This window comes from Dreissena polymorpha, chromosome 1 (assembly GCF_020536995.1).
Source record: "Dreissena polymorpha isolate Duluth1 chromosome 1, UMN_Dpol_1.0, whole genome shotgun sequence".
NCBI classification, from domain to species: Eukaryota; Metazoa; Mollusca; class Bivalvia; order Myida; family Dreissenidae; genus Dreissena; species Dreissena polymorpha.
In genome coordinates, this window is record NC_068355.1 from 102174434 (window position 1) to 102195975 (window position 21542).

Here is a 21542-nt window from a genome sequence, read left to right on the forward strand (position 1 = left end):
TTAATTTGAGTAATGCAATCATTTTAATACGATATGTGGGTTGTTATGCCCTCGGTAGGATGGCATATAGCAGTTGAACTGTCTGTCAGTCAGTATATGTGTACGTCAGTCTGTCCGTCCGTCCGAAAAAACCTTTAACATTGGCCATATCTTTTTCATTATTAAAGATAGCAACTTGATATTTGGCATGCATGTGTATCTCGTGAAGCTGCACATTTTGGGTGGTGGAAGTTCAAAGTCAAGCTCATCCTTCAAGGTCAAAGAAAATAATTTCAAAGCGGAACAATAGAGGACATTGTATTTCTGACGAACACATCTCTTGTTTATCATGTTTCTGATTCCATGACCAGTTCCATCATCACCACCATCATCATCAATCAACATCATCATCATTGTGCACGAACATCCTCATAATCAGGATCAACTGGGGTTTACACACGGGCTGGACAGGATGTAAACAAAACGTTAAGAACTTTATTTTTTGCAAATATCCAAAGTTATTGAAATTCATTTGCAAAAATCTTTAGCCTATAAAAGAGTTTTCTTGTAGTTTGTTACGATATCTTAAGGTATAAGAGTAAATTCTTGAATACGTCTGAAATCGGTGACAAAATTTCACGTTGCGCGAAGCATAACCGTATAAATTTATGCAGTTCACATAGAATTTTTGAACAAGCACGCATGCTTATAAAATAATTCTGATGTATTTCACATTGCTATATGCAGCGTAAAAATCAGTCCTTTATGCACTAGTTGAAATTCAAAACAAAAAATTGCTTTAAAAGTTATTCGAAAACAAGGGACAAAATTGTCACAAAACCAGGTTTTCAATTTGAAAAAAGTCTGATAGACTTTTAAAAATGTGCATGGTTATCCCCTTGTGTAAGATACAATCTATGTTAACTCGTGGCGACCTTGATTTCAATTTAAAAAAAAAAGTCTGATTAAGGGAGACCAACTCAACGATGTGCATTGTTACTGATTGTTCAAAGTTACCCCCCTTGTTTAAAATCAATCTATTTTTAGTCGTGGCGACCTTGACCTTGGAGATATTGACATAATTCTTTCGCGCAAAACCGTGTCCAATGATGGTGAACAAATGTGCCAAATGATTTTAAAACCTCGCAATGAATGACATAGTTATGGCCTGGACAAGCTCATTTATGGCCATTTTTGACCTTTGAACTCACCTTGGAGATATCAAGGTAATTCTTTCGCGTGACACACCGTCTAAAGATGGTGAACAAATGAGCAAAATAATTTTAATATTTCACAATGAGCGACAAAGTTATGGACTGGACAAGCTTGTTCCGCCCGCCCGCCAACATTCGCCAATCTAATAACCAGGTTTTTCCTTCGGAAAACCTGGTTAAAAAAGCACCACTTACCGGTTCCCACAAAGTCACGTGATCCTGCACTCTGGTTAACATGGTTATAATATAGTTATATTAGGAAAACTAACGCTCCCCTTGTGGCCATGTTTTTCAACGAACCTTTAACATTTTCGAACCGAGCAGAGCTATCATTAGAACAAATCTTGGGACCAAGAGACATTGGACTATACATGTGACTGCAAGTGTTAACAAGAGAGCCAAACTGTCACAAGATACATCCGTTTGAAGGTTTTGGACACCATGCTCAATGCTTGAAATGAACTAAGTGACCTCGAGATCTAGTTATTGACCTGGCATGACCCATATTTGAACTTGACCTAGATATCATTTAGACGTAATATCTGACTAAATTCAGTGAAGATCAGATGAAAACTACTTCAATTAGAGAGCGGACAACATGCTAAATGCTTGAAATGCACTAGGTGACCTTATGACCTCGTTTTTGACCCTGCATGACCCATATTTGAACTTGACCTAAATATCATCTAGACACAACTTCTGACTAAATTAGGTGATGATCAGATGAAAACTACTTCAATTAGAGAGCAGACACCATGATTAATGCTTGAAATGCACTAAGTAACCTTGTGGCCTCGTTTTTGACCCGGCATGACCCATATTTGAACTTGACTTACATATCATTCAGATACAACTTCTGACCAAATTAGGTTAAGATCGGATGAAAACTAATTCAGTTAGAGAGCAGACACCATGCTAAATGCTTGAAATGCGCTAAGTGACCACGTGACCTTGTTTTTGACCCGGCATGACCCATATTTGAACTTGACCTACATATCATCTAGACACAACTTCTGACCAAATTGGTGAAGATCAGGTGAAAACTACTTCAATTAGAGAGCGGACATGATGCTTAATCCTTGAAATGCACTAAGTGATTCGTGACCTTGTTTTTGACCCGGCATGACCCATATTTGAACTTGACCTACATATCATCTAGACACAACTTCTGACCAAATTTGGTGAAGATCGGGTGAAAACTACTTCAATAAGAGAGCAAACATGAGGCTTAATCCTTGAAATGCACTAAGTGACCCCGTGTCCTAGTTTTTGAACCAGCATGATCCATATTCGAACTTGACCTAGATTTTGTCTAGACACAACTTCTGACCAAGTTTGGTGAAGATCGGATGAAAACTATTAGAATTAGAGAGCGGACACTGCTGTGGACGCTGCCCGCCTGCCTGCCAAGGGTGAAACTATAATACGTCCTGTTTTTAAAAACGGGCGTATAAAAAGGTTTTACTATAGCCACATAAGGAAAACTGCCCCTCCCCCTGATGGCCACGTTTTTTAAAAGACCAGAACCATTTTCAAACTCAGCTGAGCTATCCTCATGAAAAATGTTATGACCAAGTTTCATCAAGATTGGACTATAAATGTGACTCCTAGAGTGTTAACAAGGTTTTACTGTAGCCATATTGGGAAAACTGTCCCGCCCCTGGCGGCCATTTTTTTCAACAGACCGCAACCATTTTGAAACTTGAGCGAGCTATCATCAAGACAAATATTCTGATCAAGTTTCATAAAGATTGGACAATAAATGTGACTTCTTAAGTGTTAACAAGGTTTTGCTATAGGCATATAAGCAAAACTGCCCTGCCTGCCCTGACAGCCATATTTTTAATCCAACCGGAACCATTTAAGAACTCAACCGAGATATAATAAGAACATATGTTCTAATCAAGTTTCATGAAGATTGGACAAAAAAAAAAGACTTCTAGAGTCTTAACAAGGTTTTACAATAGCCATTAAAGGAAAACTGCCCCTCCCCCTGATGGCCACGTTTTTTAATAGACCAGAACCATTTTCAAAATCAGCTGAGATATTATAAGGAGACATGTTCTGACAAAGTTTCATGAAGATTGGACAATAAATGTGACTTCTAGAGTGTCAACAAGCTTTTCTCTAATGTGACCTAGTTTACCTCATGTGACTCAGTTTCTAAATCAACCAAGATATCATTGGAACAAATCTTCTGACCAAGTTTCATGAAGATCAGACAATCAATTTGGCCTCTAGAGTGTTACAATGTAACAAGGCAAAATGTTGACGACGGACAACGCATATGCTAAAAAGAGAACCTAAACATTTTTGGACACATGTTAAACTTAAAGGTCAAGTCAAAATCATCTTTTGGATACGTGAAGAACGCTGATGTTTACTATTGTGAAAATTAAAGCAAACAAATAAAACACTTCTTTTCAAGTGATTATACCCAGGTAAATCTTAAGAACATTCCCCTGGTAATTGATATAAACTTTAATGAACCATTGGAAAGAATAGATCTGGACTCCCCATGTAGTTGAGAATTTACTCTGAGACATAAAACAAACCAGGTCAATGGGAAGGAAATATTCACCTGTTTCTTCGAAAGTGCTCCAAAAATCATTGACAACAGTTAAAATACCATATAAGTGGATATCTTGAAAAGGGGGCACAACATTAGCAATTTTGAACCCACATGCATAACTACACATCATGTGGAACAAAGCCTCCATGTTATGTTAGTGTACGTTGAAACGTGTACTGTAGTAGAATGCCTCTGCACAACTTATGGTCAACATACATGCAAATGGACAATCAGACAGACATATACCTTTGGGCATTCTACTTTAGCCCCCTTTTACTATGTACCAAGGGTTATGATAGGCATCGCATAGAACTTTATTTATGTAAGAGCATGACAAAAGATTTACTTTGTTTTTAAGTGACAAATGAAAAAATGTTCCATAAACTGTCATTACTTTGTAAGAATGCATGTCATCTTGTTTCACCATCTCATCTCAATTACTTTTACATATTCAAATTTACTGTAACAAGATAAACAACCTTCTTATTTAAGTCAAACATTTATTGTTAAACTCGAATTGGAAAAATGAACTTTAATGAACTTTACAATATGATTCAATAACGATCCAATAACCATACACATTCCATAAACAAACTTATTTCCATGATAAAAGAAAATTATGTAGGAACAATTATTTAAAATAATAATTAAAAACCATGTGTTTTATAAATTTTGTAGCAAATGAAGCAGAAAAGCTATGCCCGTTAAGCATTTTTTTCTTTCAAACACTTTACATTGTTTCAAGTATAACATTTACACGTACGGTCAAAAGAATGAATCATACAGTAATCTACTTAACAAGCGTTCATGTAAAATCATATATTCTAACACAGCATGTGTACACAAAGCCGAAAATACAATCTGCAATAACCTTTATAATTATTAGTGGCATTAATACATTCCGAGAACATGTTTCAACAAACAATTGAGCCGATACATTTAACAAAGTGTGATATTTGTATTTTTATCGAAAAAGTCATGCAGATAAACGACTGCGTAAATTTAACCTAGTTTCCAAAGGCCTTAAAAATTCAATAATTCAAGCTATGAACACCCTGTAACAACGCACAGTGTGTTGTGATAAACTCAACGTTGCACAGTTTTGAAAGTTAGAGTTGTTTGTTTTTGTTACTTGTGCAACAGTCAAATGTTTACTTAAAGCATTAGCTTTTGTTGAAATTATTTCAGTTCAAGCTTACAACTAAGGTAATTAATTTCCATTCAAATTATGCTTTCCACAATAAATGGGGCTTAATAATACAAGAAACCTTTGGAGACGGATGATGCTCCCCAAAGTTTTTTTGGCCACAGTATTGCACTATATATTCAGATAAAAGGAAACGTCTTGAGGGGCATAACTTTGGACAAAATAATAATACGATGGATGGTTTAGCAACTTCAAAATTTCAAAGGGCCATAACTCTCAAAATAAATCATCTTACCAGAACCCACAAATAACATGCGCATCTCCTCAAGGTAGTTAAGCTTCCCATTGGCTTCATTGAATTCCAGTCAGTAGTCGGGCGGACAAGAATTGCACTATATGTACAGTTTATAGAAAATTTCAATAAACTCTGTGAAAAATCATCTGACCATAACCGGCTGATAATATGCACATCTCCTGTTGGTAGTGAAGCTTCCCATAAAGTTTCATTGAATTCCGGTCATTAATTGCTGAGAAATAGCTGCACGAAAATTGTGCACGGACGGACGGACACACAGACAGACGAAGCCGCGACTATATGCTCCACCCAAAAATGTTGGGGGAGCATAAAAACTGAGGGTATGCAAATAATAGAAAAAAAAGCCATTGCAACATTTATGGGCAGTACTTCCTAAAAAAATAGTACATAGCATCCAAGATTCAAATGAGGATAATGCTTAAGTCAAAAGCTATGTTAGAATAAGTTTATATGACAGTTTGTTGTACACTTATCCACGGCCTGAAGTTAAGATGTGTGGAATCTTGATTCGCACTCTTTGCACTCTTAGGCATCTCAACTTCTGGTCGTGGGTAAGTTGACAACAAACTAGGACAATCAAGTATTATTTCTTAAATAATAATAGTAAAATTAAACAAATCTGTTAAGCTAATGCAATGTGCAACTACATTCCATATACAAAAGACACTAATCATCTTACATCATATAACATGACAAACACATAACAATTAACTAAAAGAATTCTGCAATGCAATCATCTGAATGAAATTTCATTAAAAATAGATAGATAACAAGAGATTGCCAAGCAATATGGTCCCCTACCGGTGAAACTCCACCATTGTCAATGATTTTATTGTTTTTTACATTTGTTGCCATAGCAACCACAATTTTTGATGTAGGAACAAAATGAATTGACTTGCATAATCTCCATATTGCCATCTGTCCATGTTTCAAGTTTCATGAAAAAATATGAAGAACTTTTTAAGTTATCGCAGGATCCAGAAAAGTGTGACGGACTGACAGACAGACTGACACACGGAGCGCAAACCATTAGTCCCCTCCGGTTTCACCGGTAGGGGACAATTATTGATTAAGTGAAAATTCTTTCAATTCAAACATGACCTGCAAACATATCCTGAAATTGCTATGCAAACAACTCTATTTTCAGATTTGGTTCTATTTTTTCTTGTATATTTGGGTTATTTGAAAATTATACTTGAGACCATTTGTTTTTTTATGTTTAAATTCTTTTAACTGATGTCACTTATTTTATGAAACTATAGCAATAAAATAGTATAAAAGGTTCATATATAACTGCACTCTTGTCCTTATCATTGTGTGCAAATGATGCTCTATGTTGAAATTGATTTCAAACGCTGTGAGTTTATTCTTGCTGTTAAAACTAAATGTAAAAACGAGACTTTTCTTCTAAAAACGCAAACAAGACGTACACACAATCAGATTTAATCAGCTTATATAACATTGTATAATTCAATTGTGAACGCGTTGTCTGATTAATTTAGACATGACTTCTTCAGCAGATATTTTTCAATCTACTATTGTTTAACAAGTTTTAACAAGTTCTCCTAGGCTTGAGAGGTCTCAGATGCTTATCTCTTTCAGTGCTGGAACCGAATTTTGAAGGCCTTTGCAAACAGTTTGGATCCAGATGAGACGCCACAGAACGTGGCCTCTCATCAGGATCCAAACTGTTTGCTATTCTGATAGTATTCTTTAAAAAAATCGAAGAAAATGCTAATTATAGAAATTCAGCAGACGACATTTTAGCAGACGACAAATTTCCCAGCATGCAAAGGGTTATCTGAGATGAAACATAACGAAGATGCATGAAACCAAGATCAGCAGAGTCCATCTTAAATTCTAACTGATACTCTACTGAAATCCACACAAACATTTATATAAATATTGAAAACTAAAAGAAACTTTTACCTATATACCAACACCTCATAAAAACAATCAGAAATGAATCAAACAAAATGCTTTAGCAACCAAGTGAAGAATGACTATCTGCTTTTAATGCTCAAAGTTAATAAAAAAAACAACAGATGGCAAAATGTTACAACCTGAAATTGGTGATGAAAATGTTTAATTTTGATTTGCCTATTTTATTTTGAATACATTTATATGTAACATATTTCCATATGACTAAATTATTTGACAGCCCATGCAAACAATTGCATATTTGATTCTATTAATATTTAGAAGGATTGTCAAATTATTTTTGTCACTTGATCAATTATATAAACAATAAACCGTCAGAGACGGTAATGCTCCTGAAGTTTTTTTGTCACAATATTGCACTACATATTCAGATAAAAGGAAAGGTCTTGAGGCAAAATAAGTTGGGGGGACAATAATTTTTTTATAGAAAATTTCAAAGGGCCATAACTCTGTGAAAAATCATCCAACCAGTACCGCTGATAATATGCACATCTCCTCTTGGTAGTGAAGCTTCCCATAAAGTTTCATTGAATCCCGGTCATTACTTGCTGAGAAATAGCCCGGACAAAAATTGTGCACAACACACACAAAGCGGCGACTATATGCTCCCCCCAAAATAAATTTTGGGGGAGCATTATAACAAGGGCTGTTTGTAAAACACGCATGTCCCCCAAATGGGCTGTCAGTTGTAGTGGCTTCAGGTCACTGTGACCTTGAACTTTGACCTAGAGTCCTGAAAACCAATAGGGGTCATCTGTCTGTCATGAGCAATGTCACATGAACTTTCCTGATCCTAACCCTAAGCATTCGTGAGTTATCATCCGGAAACCATTTTACTGTTTCAAGTGACTGTGACCTTGACCTTTGACCTAGAGAACTGAAAATCAATAGGGGTTATGATTAATGTACCTATAAAGTTTCATGATCCTAGGCATAAGCATTCTTGAGTTATCATACGGAAACCATTTTACTATTTCGAGTCACTGTGACCTTGACCTTTGACCTAGTGACCAGAAAATCAATAGGGGTCATCTGCCAGCCATGATCAATGTGCCTATGAAGTTTCATGATCCTAGGCGTAAGCATTCTGGAGTTATCATCTGGAAACCATTTTACTGTTTCAAGTCACTGTGACCTTGACCTAGTGACCTGAAAATCAATAGGGGTCATCTGCCAGCCATGATCAATTGACTAAGACAGGTTTCATGATAAGTTAGGAACATTACAAACAAACTGCAAACAAACTGACATAACACTGGTTAAACTGAATATACATTTACAAATAAACAGACTTAATACATGATTCCATAATGCAATACAAAAACTTACATACCTAAACAATACTTAACAAGGTCCATTAAAGGGGTTTCTGACCTTGTATTTCATTCATTTGTTTCATACCCAAAAATTGAGAAAAGGTCAGTTTATCTATGATCGAACACAGACATGCATTTTTCGAGACCAATTAGCAACTATTACCTATAGGGTTACACGGTTAAAAATATTTAACCCTTAAAGGATATATTATGTTTTAGGAAAGAAGAAAATGCAATTTTTTTTATATAAAAAATGTGAATTAATTAAATCTAATTGACTAGGATTCACACAACTTGTATAAGAAGCATTATTTAACAAAACGAATCTTTCCAGTTAACTTCCGCTTTGCAATGATATTATATATGATTTTTGATTTACAAAACAAAATATCATAAAACAGCAATGTAAACTAAATGTTATATTAATTTTATTAAACTGGTGAAAATATCTAAATAAATGATGCGGTACCGAAAGCATACTATAAAGAAACCTTTTTATTTACAAATGAGGCATATACTGATATTTGAGCCACATTGTGCAAGAATGGGTCCTATGTCAGATGCAGCCAGCATAGCTCTAGACAAGCCTGCACATACAGACTGGTCAAAGGCTACCCTGTCAGTTAATGAGACCACAAAACATAGCATGACTTTATTGCAGGCATGTAGATGCCTTGCAAACAAATGTGAATATCCACCTAAAGCTATGCATTAAGCTTTCGGCATGGATTAAATATTCCACTACATGTGTACCTCAAATTAGAAACAGATTGTAATTTAATCAAGTGAGTACAGAAAAGAATCTTACTTTCATGCATTCATTGATGTCTTTTAGTCGTAGTATAACTTAGCCTTTCAAATGCACTCACTTTAGAACAAACAAGAGATGTGTTCATCAGGAACACAATGACCCCTACTGCGCCCATTTGAAATAAAATTTCTATTGATCAGTTTGCAGGTATAGAAATTATCTCCCTTTAAAGCTTATTACTTCCCTTGGATTTTGTCCAATCCAACCGGGGGGGGGGGGGGGGGGGGGGGGGGGGGGTCTGTAGAAACTGTATAAAGTAAAAAATGACCAAGTCACTGACAACCAATGCCTGTGGTTTATCAAAAAGATCATAGCCAGAGTTCATCATGTATCTATGGACATAAGTCCACAGGTATGTCACGAACCCTACCATTCACAAATTAGTACAGGAAAGAATTGATAATTATATCATTTAAAAAAAAAACTTTGACAAATCAATCATTTGAGTTATAAAAAATCGAAAAATAAAAAATCTGTGCAGTAACAGTGAAAAGAACTTAAATTCTTGGTAAGGAAATATTTAATCTGAGATTTATAATTATATAAATTACTTCCCTTGAAAATAATTGTCTCTTAACAAATCTCTATTTTTAGTAGCAAATAATTAAAAGTCATCACCGTGACTGTAGATTCACCACTCAAAATGTGCAGCCCCATGAGATACACATGCATGCCAAATATCAAGTTGCTATGTTCAATATTGAATAATTATCTCCCTTTAAAGCTTATTACTTCCCTTGGATTTGTATTTTTGACCTTAGACCTTTAAAGATGACGATGACCTTTTACCACGATGTGTTTGTCAGAAACACAATGCCGCCTACTGCGCCGCTTTGATTTATTTAACAAAAATATATCATTTGGCAGGTCAGATAATTATGTCCATTTCAAGCTTATTACTTCCCTTGGATTTGTTTTTTTCGACCCCGTGTCCTAGTTTTTTACCGGGCATGACCCATATTCGATCTTGACCTAGATATTGTCTAGATACAACTTCTGACCAAGTTTCGTAAAGATCGGATGAAAACTATTTGAATTAGAGAGCAGACACGAAAAGTGTGACAGACTGACAGACAGTGCGAATACTATATACCCCCTTTTCTTTGAAAGGGGGCATAAAAAGACTAACTTAAATATCCTTGTCAACACTATGCTAACACTATAACAAGATTTAATAATTAAGTTGCAATTAATGCTTACTGGAATCTATATAATGGTTTGAAAGAAGATATTTTTTATTGAAATGTGTGTAATGTCTTCTTAACCAAAATAATATTATTAATGTTTCAATCAATTTGAAATAGAATTTTTTTTTTGAGTATTTTTTGTTAAAAAACCAACAGAAACCCATAGCCTTTTTAAGTGCTTATGTTGGCAATGTGCATATTTGCTCAGTCTGGTCAGAAAGTTTTCTGTCTGCTATATAGTCATGAAAGGTTTTGTGTCCTCATTAGCGTACATAATAACTGCTCATCAGAATATATGGATGCCATATCTGCATAGCAACACTTTTCGGATATGTCCTTAGACGATGCGGCTCATATTGTCCCAGGTAGAAGAATGGTTTCAACCTGGGCAACATGACATACTAGACCAGTAAATGTTGTGACTATTTTGATACCTGTTTAGGAAATCATATACCCCAAGCTTTTGTGTGAAATATCCTTAACAAATCAATCTTCTTTTTAACTTTAATTTATTTTTCATTAAAAATCAAGCAATATCACATAAAATATATTCAAGTATGCAAGATTTTTTTTTAACTTGCACAGTCATAATGTGTGTGTATATTGCCATATTCAATCCATTGGACAATATAGCTGATGATATTTTACAAGTTCAGATGTTTGGATAAAATAATTAGCCCAAATCACACCTAACTTTATAGGATGAAAATGTGTACCATTATATACAGTTTCAATGTCAACATTTTAATCTTGTAATCTTAAACCAAGATGCAAATAAGACCAAGAAATGCCAACTTAAATTAATTAACAACCTTTATAGTACCATAAATCAGATAGTTTTCTTCAGTGATATACATTAAAAGGGAAGTTAACACCACAACCCACATGTATACTTGTAATTCTTGGAACAAACATCTGTGTGGTATGAATGAATCTGCACAAATTAATGGGGATTACAAACAGAGTATTGGTTTTGTGAACATGGAGGATTTTCTGCTGTACGGCATAACATTACTCGCCATTGTGTAAAACATCGTTTTTGTTTCAGGTAATACTAAGAACTTGTATTCTATTGTTTTTTATTCATCATTAGATGTGTTTTAAAACAAAAAGTTCTAAGACTGTTTTGATCAGCTAGTGTAGACATATCCATATTCAGACTGAAATTGTAACCAAGAATATAATTTTAGTTTAAGAACAAAACTTTAATATCTTACATTCTTTACAAATTTCAAAATACACTAATATCCATTATACAATTGATTAAGTTAGTTAAGAAAATTCATGAAGTTAATTGCTTAAATCATTTAGTTTGACTGAATACTTTTCAAAAATGCATGAAATTTTCAATAAGCAAAATAAGAAAAATTAAGTTTAAAGTGATATTATGGGCATCTTACAATTAATAGGTGTCTATCGCAACCGTTGTTTATTTTTGGTGTTTTCACTTCATATACACTTATATTTGTTAATGCAGCATCAACATACTAAAACAATATCCCGGAAAGAGAACAAGATCACCGCATAACGGGTGCCAGGCTTGGCTACGGGTGCAGTTTTTGAATAAATGAAAGCTTGTCAGAATTTATTGATTTTTTTTAAAGGTCACATTGACTGACCTTGACCTTTGACCTAGTGACCCAAAAATGGGTGTTGTGTGTAGAACTCATCAAGGTGCATCCACATATGAAGTTTCTAAGTTGTAGGTGGAAGCAATTTGATTTAAGAGCCAATAGCTGTACAAAACCATAACAAAATGTTAAGGTTTTAGCACGACGTGGATGACGAGCTGGCTATGACAATACATCGGGTTTTCTCCGAAAACGCCAAGCTTAAAATAATGCATTTGAATATCAACCGTACTTTCGTTTTGACGACTGATGACAGAAATGATTCGATTTACGATTTGAATCTAAATCTAGTTTTAGTGCAGATTCGTTCAAACGACACAAAGACACTATTTTGTTTTACGGATCATTTCGGTTTAGAGGACTGGGTGAGTCATGTAAAATATCGAATATAATATATACTTTTTATAAACAACTGGTAGGAAGATGAGTTGCAGATAATTGGTCAGTAACCACATTTTAACTAATTCTCTTGACCTATTAATTCTTTTCAGCTCAATTCAACAGTGAAAAATGCCCATAATATCACTTTAACAGTAACATAAAAAATATAATATTCACAATATCTCATTTTAAAAAGATTATACTGCGCTGTGGAAGCAGAATATATAAATGCTACATGATATTTGACCTGGGTTATGCAAAAATGGGTCTTGTACCATATAAGAGCCAGCATTGCTACAGGCCAGCCTGCACATTTGCAAAGGCTTGTTAAGGCAATACCCTGTCATCTACATATTATTACAAGTTTATGTGATGTCATAAGCAAACAGGGTACCTCCTGACCAGACTATGCATTACTCAGTCTGAGATTGATCTACAGGTATCTTGGCTGCATATGTCATACGACCCATTTATACAGATCATACATGTTAGTATCTATTACACAATAGTCTTCAATTCCTTAAAATACTTCTACTGGTCGCAGATTTGTTTCCAAGTCTGGAACCTTTAAGTGTTCATTTTTCTTTAACAACATCTCAAGATATATATAAAAAATATTAATAACAAGGGACAAAATTGTCACAAAACCAGGTTTTCATTGTGAAAAAAAATCTGATAAAGGGAGACAACTCAAACTGAACTTTTTAAATGAACAAACAAAATTAACACCCTTTGTAAGTTTGTTTTAAAATAAATCTATTTTTAGTCGTGGCGACCTTGACATTGGAGATATTGACGTGATTCTTTTGTGCGACACACCGTCCCATGATGGTGAACAAATGTGCCAAATGATTTTAAAATATCATAATGAATGACATAGTTATAGCCCAGACAAGCTCATTTATGGCTATTTTTTACCTTTGAACTCAAAGTGTGACCTTGACCTTGGAGATATCGACGTAATTATTTCGCGAGACACACCGTCCAATGATGGTGAACAAATGTGCCAAATGATTTTAAAATCTGACAATGAACGACATAGTTATGGCACGGACAAGCTCATTTATGGCCATTTTTGACCTTTGAACTCAAAGTGTGACCTTGACCTTGGAGATATAGACGTAATTATTTCGCGCGACACACCGTCCAATGATGGTGAACAAATGTGCCAAATGATTTTAAAATCTGACAATGAACGACATAGTTATGGCCCGGACAAGCTTGTTCCGCCAGCCCGCCAGCCAGCCCGCCAGCCAGCCAGCCAGCCAGCCCGCCCGCATTCGCCAATCTAATAACCAGTTTTTTCCTTCGGAAAACCTGGTTAAAAAACTTATTAATTACCACATATCTAGAACCTTTTATCACCTTCAAACTGTAATTGTAACTGTAACTGTAATTATATTATTCTCCCTGTTGATTATGACCATAATGACCTAAAGTATCATTCAGTAATTTTGTTAATAAAACTCTGAGACATACTGTCTTGTGCCAAACAATACACCAAACAGACTACACACTTAAAAACATTAAAAACTGGGAAAACAATGTTTCTTAATGGAATGAAGTTTGTGTAAAAAATTACAATATACAACTAACAAAACTGGTGTTACAATTTGCATAAACAATACAATAAAGGAATAAACGCAGCAACAGCAATGATTACAGGCAAGAGCATTGTGCTGGTATCATCTGTAGAATAAGGGTCAGTGACCTTGGGGCCTGAAGGTCGGCGCGAGGGTTTCTGTTTGGAATCGTTGAGCACTTCCTCGTCCTCCTCCTCCTCTTCCTCCATGGCGTCTGCACCTTGCAGGGGAGGTAACTTCGGCACGTCTGAAAATAGGAAGTAATGAGGAACATGTATCGACACACAAAGGTAGGTTATCAAGGTTTGGATTTTATACACATATAATGGGAGATTATCCCATTTGAAAAATTAATGGAAATTTGACCATAAGCAGGAGACTTTATTTTCAGGAGTCTATTTTTCGAACGTTAGAACATTGATCAAAGTTTAAAGTACCTTTAAAGTATGAATATCGGACAATAAATGTGGCCTCTAGAGTGTTAACAAGGCTACTACATATACATGTATAGCCATATTAGGAAAAATTGCCAGCCCACTGGCAGCCATTTTTTTTCCCCCAAAGGAAACCATTTTAGGCCTCGTTCAAGACATCATAGGGAAAATTCTTAAGACCAAGTTTCGTGAAATTCAGATAATAAATGTGTCCTCTAGAGTGTTAAAAAGGTTTTACAACAGCCATACACAGCTAGGTTATGAAAAAATAATGCCTTGTCCCCTGGCCGCCATATTTTTCAACCAAATCAAAACCATTTTTAAACTCGTCCAAGATTTCATTGGGAAAAATCTTCTGACCGAGTTTCATGATGATCAGAAAATAAATGTGGCCCGTTTAGTGTTAACAAGGTTTTACTATAGCAATATGAGCGGTGTCATTTTTCCTTATAATATAAGGAAAAATGGCCCCGCTTCCTGGCGGCCATGTTTTCCAACCCATCGAAACCATTTTTAAACTCGTCAAATATATTATTGGCACAAATCTTCTGACCAAATCAAATGTGGATTGCACAATAAATGTTTCATCTAGAGTGTTAACAAGGCAAATGTTGACGCCGCACGACAGATGATGGACAAATTGCGATCACAAAAGCTCACCATTCACCAAGAGCACATTGTGCTCAGGTGAGCTTAAAATGAATAGCTATATGGAAATACCCTGAAAACATTGCATGGAAATATAACATATCTATTTAAATTTTAATGCAAGTTAAAATAGTGATAATAATATAATGGATATTTCTTTTATTTTGCAAGCTCAATGATTATTTTAAGCCATATTTGCACTTTTAAACAGTGGATTTGCCTAATATAAAACTTTGAAATTTTGCTTTCAACCTTATTAAGTTATTTTTATTAATATGTTCCATTCCAAAGTAAGGTGCACATATATATATGAAAGTGATTATCATCTGATGATTTTTAGGTTACACATTATTTTGTCATTTAAATAAAACTTATATTTAACCTGTAGAAAACCCTTCAACAATGTGTGTCTGAGCATGACATAAATCATTCTGTCATGGCACATAATAAACATGTCACAATTACCTACATGGTGTGAAGATTTACAATTTATACAGACAATTGATTTTTAATTAAACAGTTGTCATAAGCATTTTTTAAAATACATTTTAATGTCCACCAAGTGTTACCAGTACAAATATGTACAGCTCTGCTGTTACACAGTTATGCACGTACCTGTACAGCGTTTTAGGAAAATATTACACTATAGCCTTCGTAATTTCATAATATGGCACAAATGAACCGATTAGCCATGCATTTCTAGCAAGTGACAGATTTGAACAAAAAAATGTTTTAAAATGTAACATGTGGAAAAACACATGGGTCCATATGTTTTTTAGATGTTATGTCCAGCTATTTTTATCAATATTCTTCTAGTTTGCCCTTATACATGTATCTAGACCTACATGTATATATTAGCTTAATTTATCCCTTAGTTTGATCCTCAAAATACATACATGTACACTTAAATGGGAGACATTGATCTGGGGCAGGGCCCTGTCTTTCATCTTAAAGGTTTTATGACAAATTTAATTTCAGACCTAATTTTATCATACTGCCTTAAAAGAGCCAGTGATGTGTGTCAACTTCGAAATTGCTATTCCAAAGAAATTAACAATCAAATCCGCCAGATTTTTGTTGCACTCAATCAAAATTATAATTTTCTTGTCAATTTGTCACTTTAAAAAAATAAGAACACATGCACGATGTGTGCACAACATTGTAAATATCAACTGATATTTAATTCAAATAAATTAAACACTGACATTCATTTTAAATACCCTGACAGGATTGGATGTCAAATTAAGGTATATCTCATATATTTTTTAAGATGAACAGCACATTTGCACCTCCAGGTTAACTTCTAAACAAAATAGCTAACATTTGTAAAATTCTTTACATGTTCAAAGTTTATATCAGCCACAATAGATAAAAATAAAATGTACTACGTGACCCGTTACCTATTTTTTAATCTTGCATGGCCCATGTTCAAACTTGGCCTTAAGATCATCTAGATAAAACTTCTGACAAACTTTGGTGAAGATAGGATGAAAACTACTTGAATTAGAGAGCGGACAACATGCTAAATGTTAAAAAATGTACCAAGTGACCCCGTGACCTAGTTTTTGACCCAACATAGCCCATGTTCAAACTTGGCATAGAGATCATCTCGATAAAACTTCTTACCAAGTTTGGTAAAGATATTGGATGAGAACTACTTGAATTAGAGAGCGGACAACATGCTGAATGTATAAACACACATAGTGACCCAATGACCTAGTTTTTGACCCGGCATGACCCATATTCAAACATGACCTAGACATCATCTAGATACAACTTCTGACCAAGTTTGGTGAAGATCGGATGAAAACTACTTGAATTAGAGAGGGGACACCATGCTCAATGTTTAAAACGCACCAAGTGACCCCATGACCTATTTTTTGACCTGCCATGACCCATGTTCAAACTTGGCCTAGAAATTATCAAGATACAACATCTGACCAAGTTTGGTGAAGCGCGGATGAAAACTACTTGAATTAGAGAGCAGACACCATGCTTAATGTTTAAAACGCACTAAGTGACCCCGTGACCTAGTTTTTGATCCGGCATGACCCATATTCGAACTTGACATTAACATCATCTACATACAACATCTGACCAAGTTTGGTTAAGATCGGATGAAAAGAAGTTGAATTAGAGAGCGGACACTTGACTTGGACCGACAGACCAACCGACCCACGGACAAGCTCACTCCTATATACCCCCCTTAACTTCGTTTGTGGGGGTATAAAAATGTACCTGTTAGTAGTTTGCAGGTATTGTGTTATCAGTATTTTCGGGTGGTCATAATGCAACAAGATCAAATGTCCTGACAATAGTAAAAAAATGTCCCAATCTTGACATTCAAACAAGAGGGCCATGATGGCCCTAAATCGCTCACCTGACTAACCAAATACAATCCAAACCCAGATTTCATCAAGATATACATTCTGACCAAATTTCATAAAGATCAGATGAAAACTGTGACCTCTATTGTCTACACAAGGTTTTTCTATTATTTGACCCCAGATGACCCAAATACAATCCCAACCCAGATTTCATCAACATAAACATTCTGACCAAATTTCATAAAGATTGGATGGAAACTGTGAACTCTATTGTCTATACAAGGTTATTCTATTATTTGACCTAGTGACCTAGTTTTTTACCTAGTGACCTAGTTTTTGACCCCCGATGACCCAAATACGATCCCAACCCAGATTTCATCAAGATAAACATTCTGACCAAATTTCATAAAGATTGGATGAAAACTGTGACCTCTACTGTCTACACAAACAAATTGTTGATGGTTTTTCTATTATTTGACCTAGTGACCTAGTTTCTGACCTCAGATGACCCAAATACAATCCCAACCCAGATTTCATCAAGATAAACATTCTGACCAAATTTCATAAAGATTGGATGAAAACTGTGACCTCTATTGTCTACACAAGGTTTTTCTATTATTTGACCTAGTTTTTGACCCCAGATGACCCAAATACAATCCCAACACAGATTTCATCGAGATAAAAATTCTGACCAAATTTCATAAAGATTGGATGAAAACTGTGACCTCTACTGTCTACACAAGGTTTTTCTATTATTTGACCTAGTTTTTGACCTAGTGACCTAGTTTTTGACACCAGATGACCCAAATACAATCCCAACCCAGATTTTATCAAGATAAACATTCTGACCAAATTTCATAAAGATTGGATGAAAACTGTGACCTCTATTGTCTACACAAGGTTTTTCTATTATTTGACCTAGTTTTTGACCCCAGATGACCCAAATACAATCCCAACACAGATTTCATCGAGATAAACATTCTGACCAAATTTCATAAAGATTGGATGAAAACTGTGACCTCTACTGTCTACACAAGGTTTTTCTATTATTTGACCTAGTTTTTGACCTAGTTTTTGACCCCAGATGACCCAAATACAATCCCAACCCAGATTTCATCAAGATAAACATTCTGACCAAATTTCATAAAAATTGGATGAAAACTGCAACCTCTATTGTCTACACAAGGTTTTTCTATTATTTTACCTATTATGTGACCTAGTTTTTTACCTAGTGACCTAGTTTTTGACCCCAGATGACCCAAATACAATCCCAACCCAGATTTCATCAAGATAAACATTCTGACCAAATTTCATAAAGATTGGATGAAAACTTTGCCCCCTACTGTCTACACAAACAAATTGTTGAAGGACGCACACGCGCACACACAACGGATGCCGGACATCACACGGTCACATAAGCTCACCATGTCACTTCATGACAGGTGAGCTAAAAATGCCATGTTTGAATTGAATTGCTTTATAAATCAAACCTTTAATTTAAAACCATTAAAAAACTTGACTTAAAGAGTGATTATGGACCGGGGAATGCAAACTCTACCATAAAAGAAACAACTAACTGTATTGTTCATGTCAATTAACAGTGATATATTACAAGAGCACCGCATAACGGGTGCCAACGCTCGGCTGCGGGTGCCGTTTTGAACAAGAAACTGTCAGAGACGGGTGATGCTCCCAAAAAATTTTTTTTGTCACAATATTGCACTATATATTCAGACAAGGGACAAAATTGTCACAAAACCAGGTTTTCATTGTGAAAAAAAAATCTGATAAAGGGAGAAAACTCAAACTGAACTTTTGAAATGAACAAACAAAATTAACCCCCTTTGTAAGTTTGCTTTTAAAAAAAATCTATTTTTAGTCGCGGCGACCTTGACAATGGAGATATTGACGTGATTCTTTCGTGCCACACACCGTCCCATGATGGTGAACAAATGTGCCAAATAATTTTAAAATCTCACAATGAATGACATAGTTATGGCCAGGACAAGCTCATTTATGGCCATTTTTGACCTTTGAACTCAAAGTGTGACCTTGACCTTGGAGATACACTGCAACTCCAATATATCGCGGTTGAAGGGGTCCAAAGATCGCGACCGTGATATATCCGGCGCGCGATATAAATTGTCAGTTTGTGTATGCATGTATATGTATACATTAGCATCATTATGCAATCTCAAAACACGCTATATATCCATATGTCATTCATTGGTATAACACAAAACATTATTCCATGTGAGTATTTTCAAATGCGTATAATTAAATTTTTAATCCGAAAAAGATTGCCGAGTTTTATTGTTCAAGAAAGCATGCACAAATTAGACCCATGTACAAAATGACGTCATTCATTTCTCATGAAAAGCATGCACAGCATGGGGTTTAATAGTAGAGCATTGTGACTAACTGATCTATATTGTATACTGTATCTAACGCACACAGATTGTTGAGATAGGTCAGTATTGACTTGTGACATTTACTGTTATAATTGTTTACACCTTCATGTGTGCACTGGTGCGTTTCGGCAGTTCAAAGCAAATTCAATAGAGAATTGTAACACCCGAAATGACCTGTCATGTTTGACAAATGGGTCTTTTGTTTATCGCAGTACACAGGTGTTAATGTGATGTACAATGTAAGCAAACAATCTGGTCAAAACTGGACAATGACTGTTGGATTAAAGTTGATGAAAAAAAGGGAAAAATACTTGCTTGAAACGGATTTTAATGCATCAAATTCTCAGATAAAAACATTTTATTTAAGGATTATGCTCGTCAGATTTTTGGGAGCCATAGCCGATTCGCGATATATTGGACAACGCAATATAACGGACCGTAATATATTGGAGTTGCAGTGTAATTATTTCGCGCGACACACCGTCCAATGATGGTGAACAAATGTGCCAAATGATTTTAAAATCTGACAATGAACGACATAGTTATTGCCCGGACAAGCTTGTTCCGCCCGCCCGCCAGCCAGCCCGCCTGCATTCGCCAATCTAATAACCAGTTTTTTCCTTCGGAAAACCTGGTTAATAAAAGGAAACGTCTTGAGGGCACTGTAGTTGGGGGGACAAGAATTTTTTATAGAAAATTTCAAAGGGCCATAACTCTGTGAAAAATCATCCCACCAGAACCCGCACATCTCCTCTTGGTAGTGAAGCTTCCCATACATAAAGTTTCATTGAATTCCGGTCATTAGTTGCTGATAAATAGCCCGGACAAAAATTGTGCACAGACGGACAGAAAGACGCACACACGGACAGACGAAGCGGCGACTATATTCTCACCCCAAAATAAATTTTGGGGGAGCATGATAAATGAAAGCTTGTCAGATTATTTTTTTAAGAGGTCACAGTGCCCTTGACCTTTGATCTAGAGACCCAAAATGGGTGTGGCATGCAGAACTCATCAAGGTGCATCTACATATGAACAAGGTTTGTTTGTAAAACATGCATGCCCCCCATATGGGCTGTCCATTGTAGTGGCAGCCATTGTGTGAATACGTTTTTTGTCACTGTGACCTTGACCTTTGACCTAGTGACCTGAAAATCAATAGGGGTCATCTGTGAGTCACGATCAATGTACGTATGACGTGGCATGATCCTAGGCAAAAGCGTTCTTGAGGTTATCAACCGAAAATCATTTTACTATTTCGGGTCACCGTGACCTTGACCTTTGACCTTGTGACCTCAAAATCAATAGGTGTCATCTGCGAGACATGATCAATCTACCTGTGAAGTTTCATGATCCTAGGCATATGCGTTTTTGAGTTATCATCCGAAAACCATTTTACTATTTCGGGTCACCGTGACCTTGAACTTTGACCTAGTGACCTCAAAATCAATAGGGGTCATCTGCGAGTCATGATCAATCTACCCATGAAGTTTCATGATCCTAGGCGTATGCATTCTTGAGTTATCATCCGGAAACCATTTTACTATTTCGGGTCACCGTGACCTTGACCTTTGACCTAGTGACCTCAAAATCAAAAGGGGTCATCTGCGAGTCATGATCAATCTACCCATGAAGTTTCATGAT

General features: G+C 35.6%; 1 protein-coding gene across 3 annotated transcripts in view; it reads right to left on the reverse strand.

Annotated features, from left to right (window-relative positions):
- Nucleotides 1–4008: 4008 nt before the first annotated feature.
- The window catches only part of LOC127865225 (malectin-A-like), a 33872-nt gene continuing 16338 nt past the window's right edge, over nucleotides 4009–21542 (reverse strand). The window contains exons 4-5 of one of the 3 annotated variants that reach the window (XR_008042519.1): nucleotides 13576–14325; nucleotides 4009–13413 (exon numbers count right to left, since the gene is read on the reverse strand). Coding sequence is in view for 1 of the 3 variants with exons in the window: in XM_052405231.1 (XP_052261191.1) it covers nucleotides 14102–14325 (224 nt within the window). In the remaining 2 variants the exon portion in view is untranslated. Of the gene's footprint in view, nucleotides 14326–21542 lie in introns of all 3 variants that reach the window. The other 2 variants (XR_008042520.1, XM_052405231.1) reach the window with 2 other exon arrangements.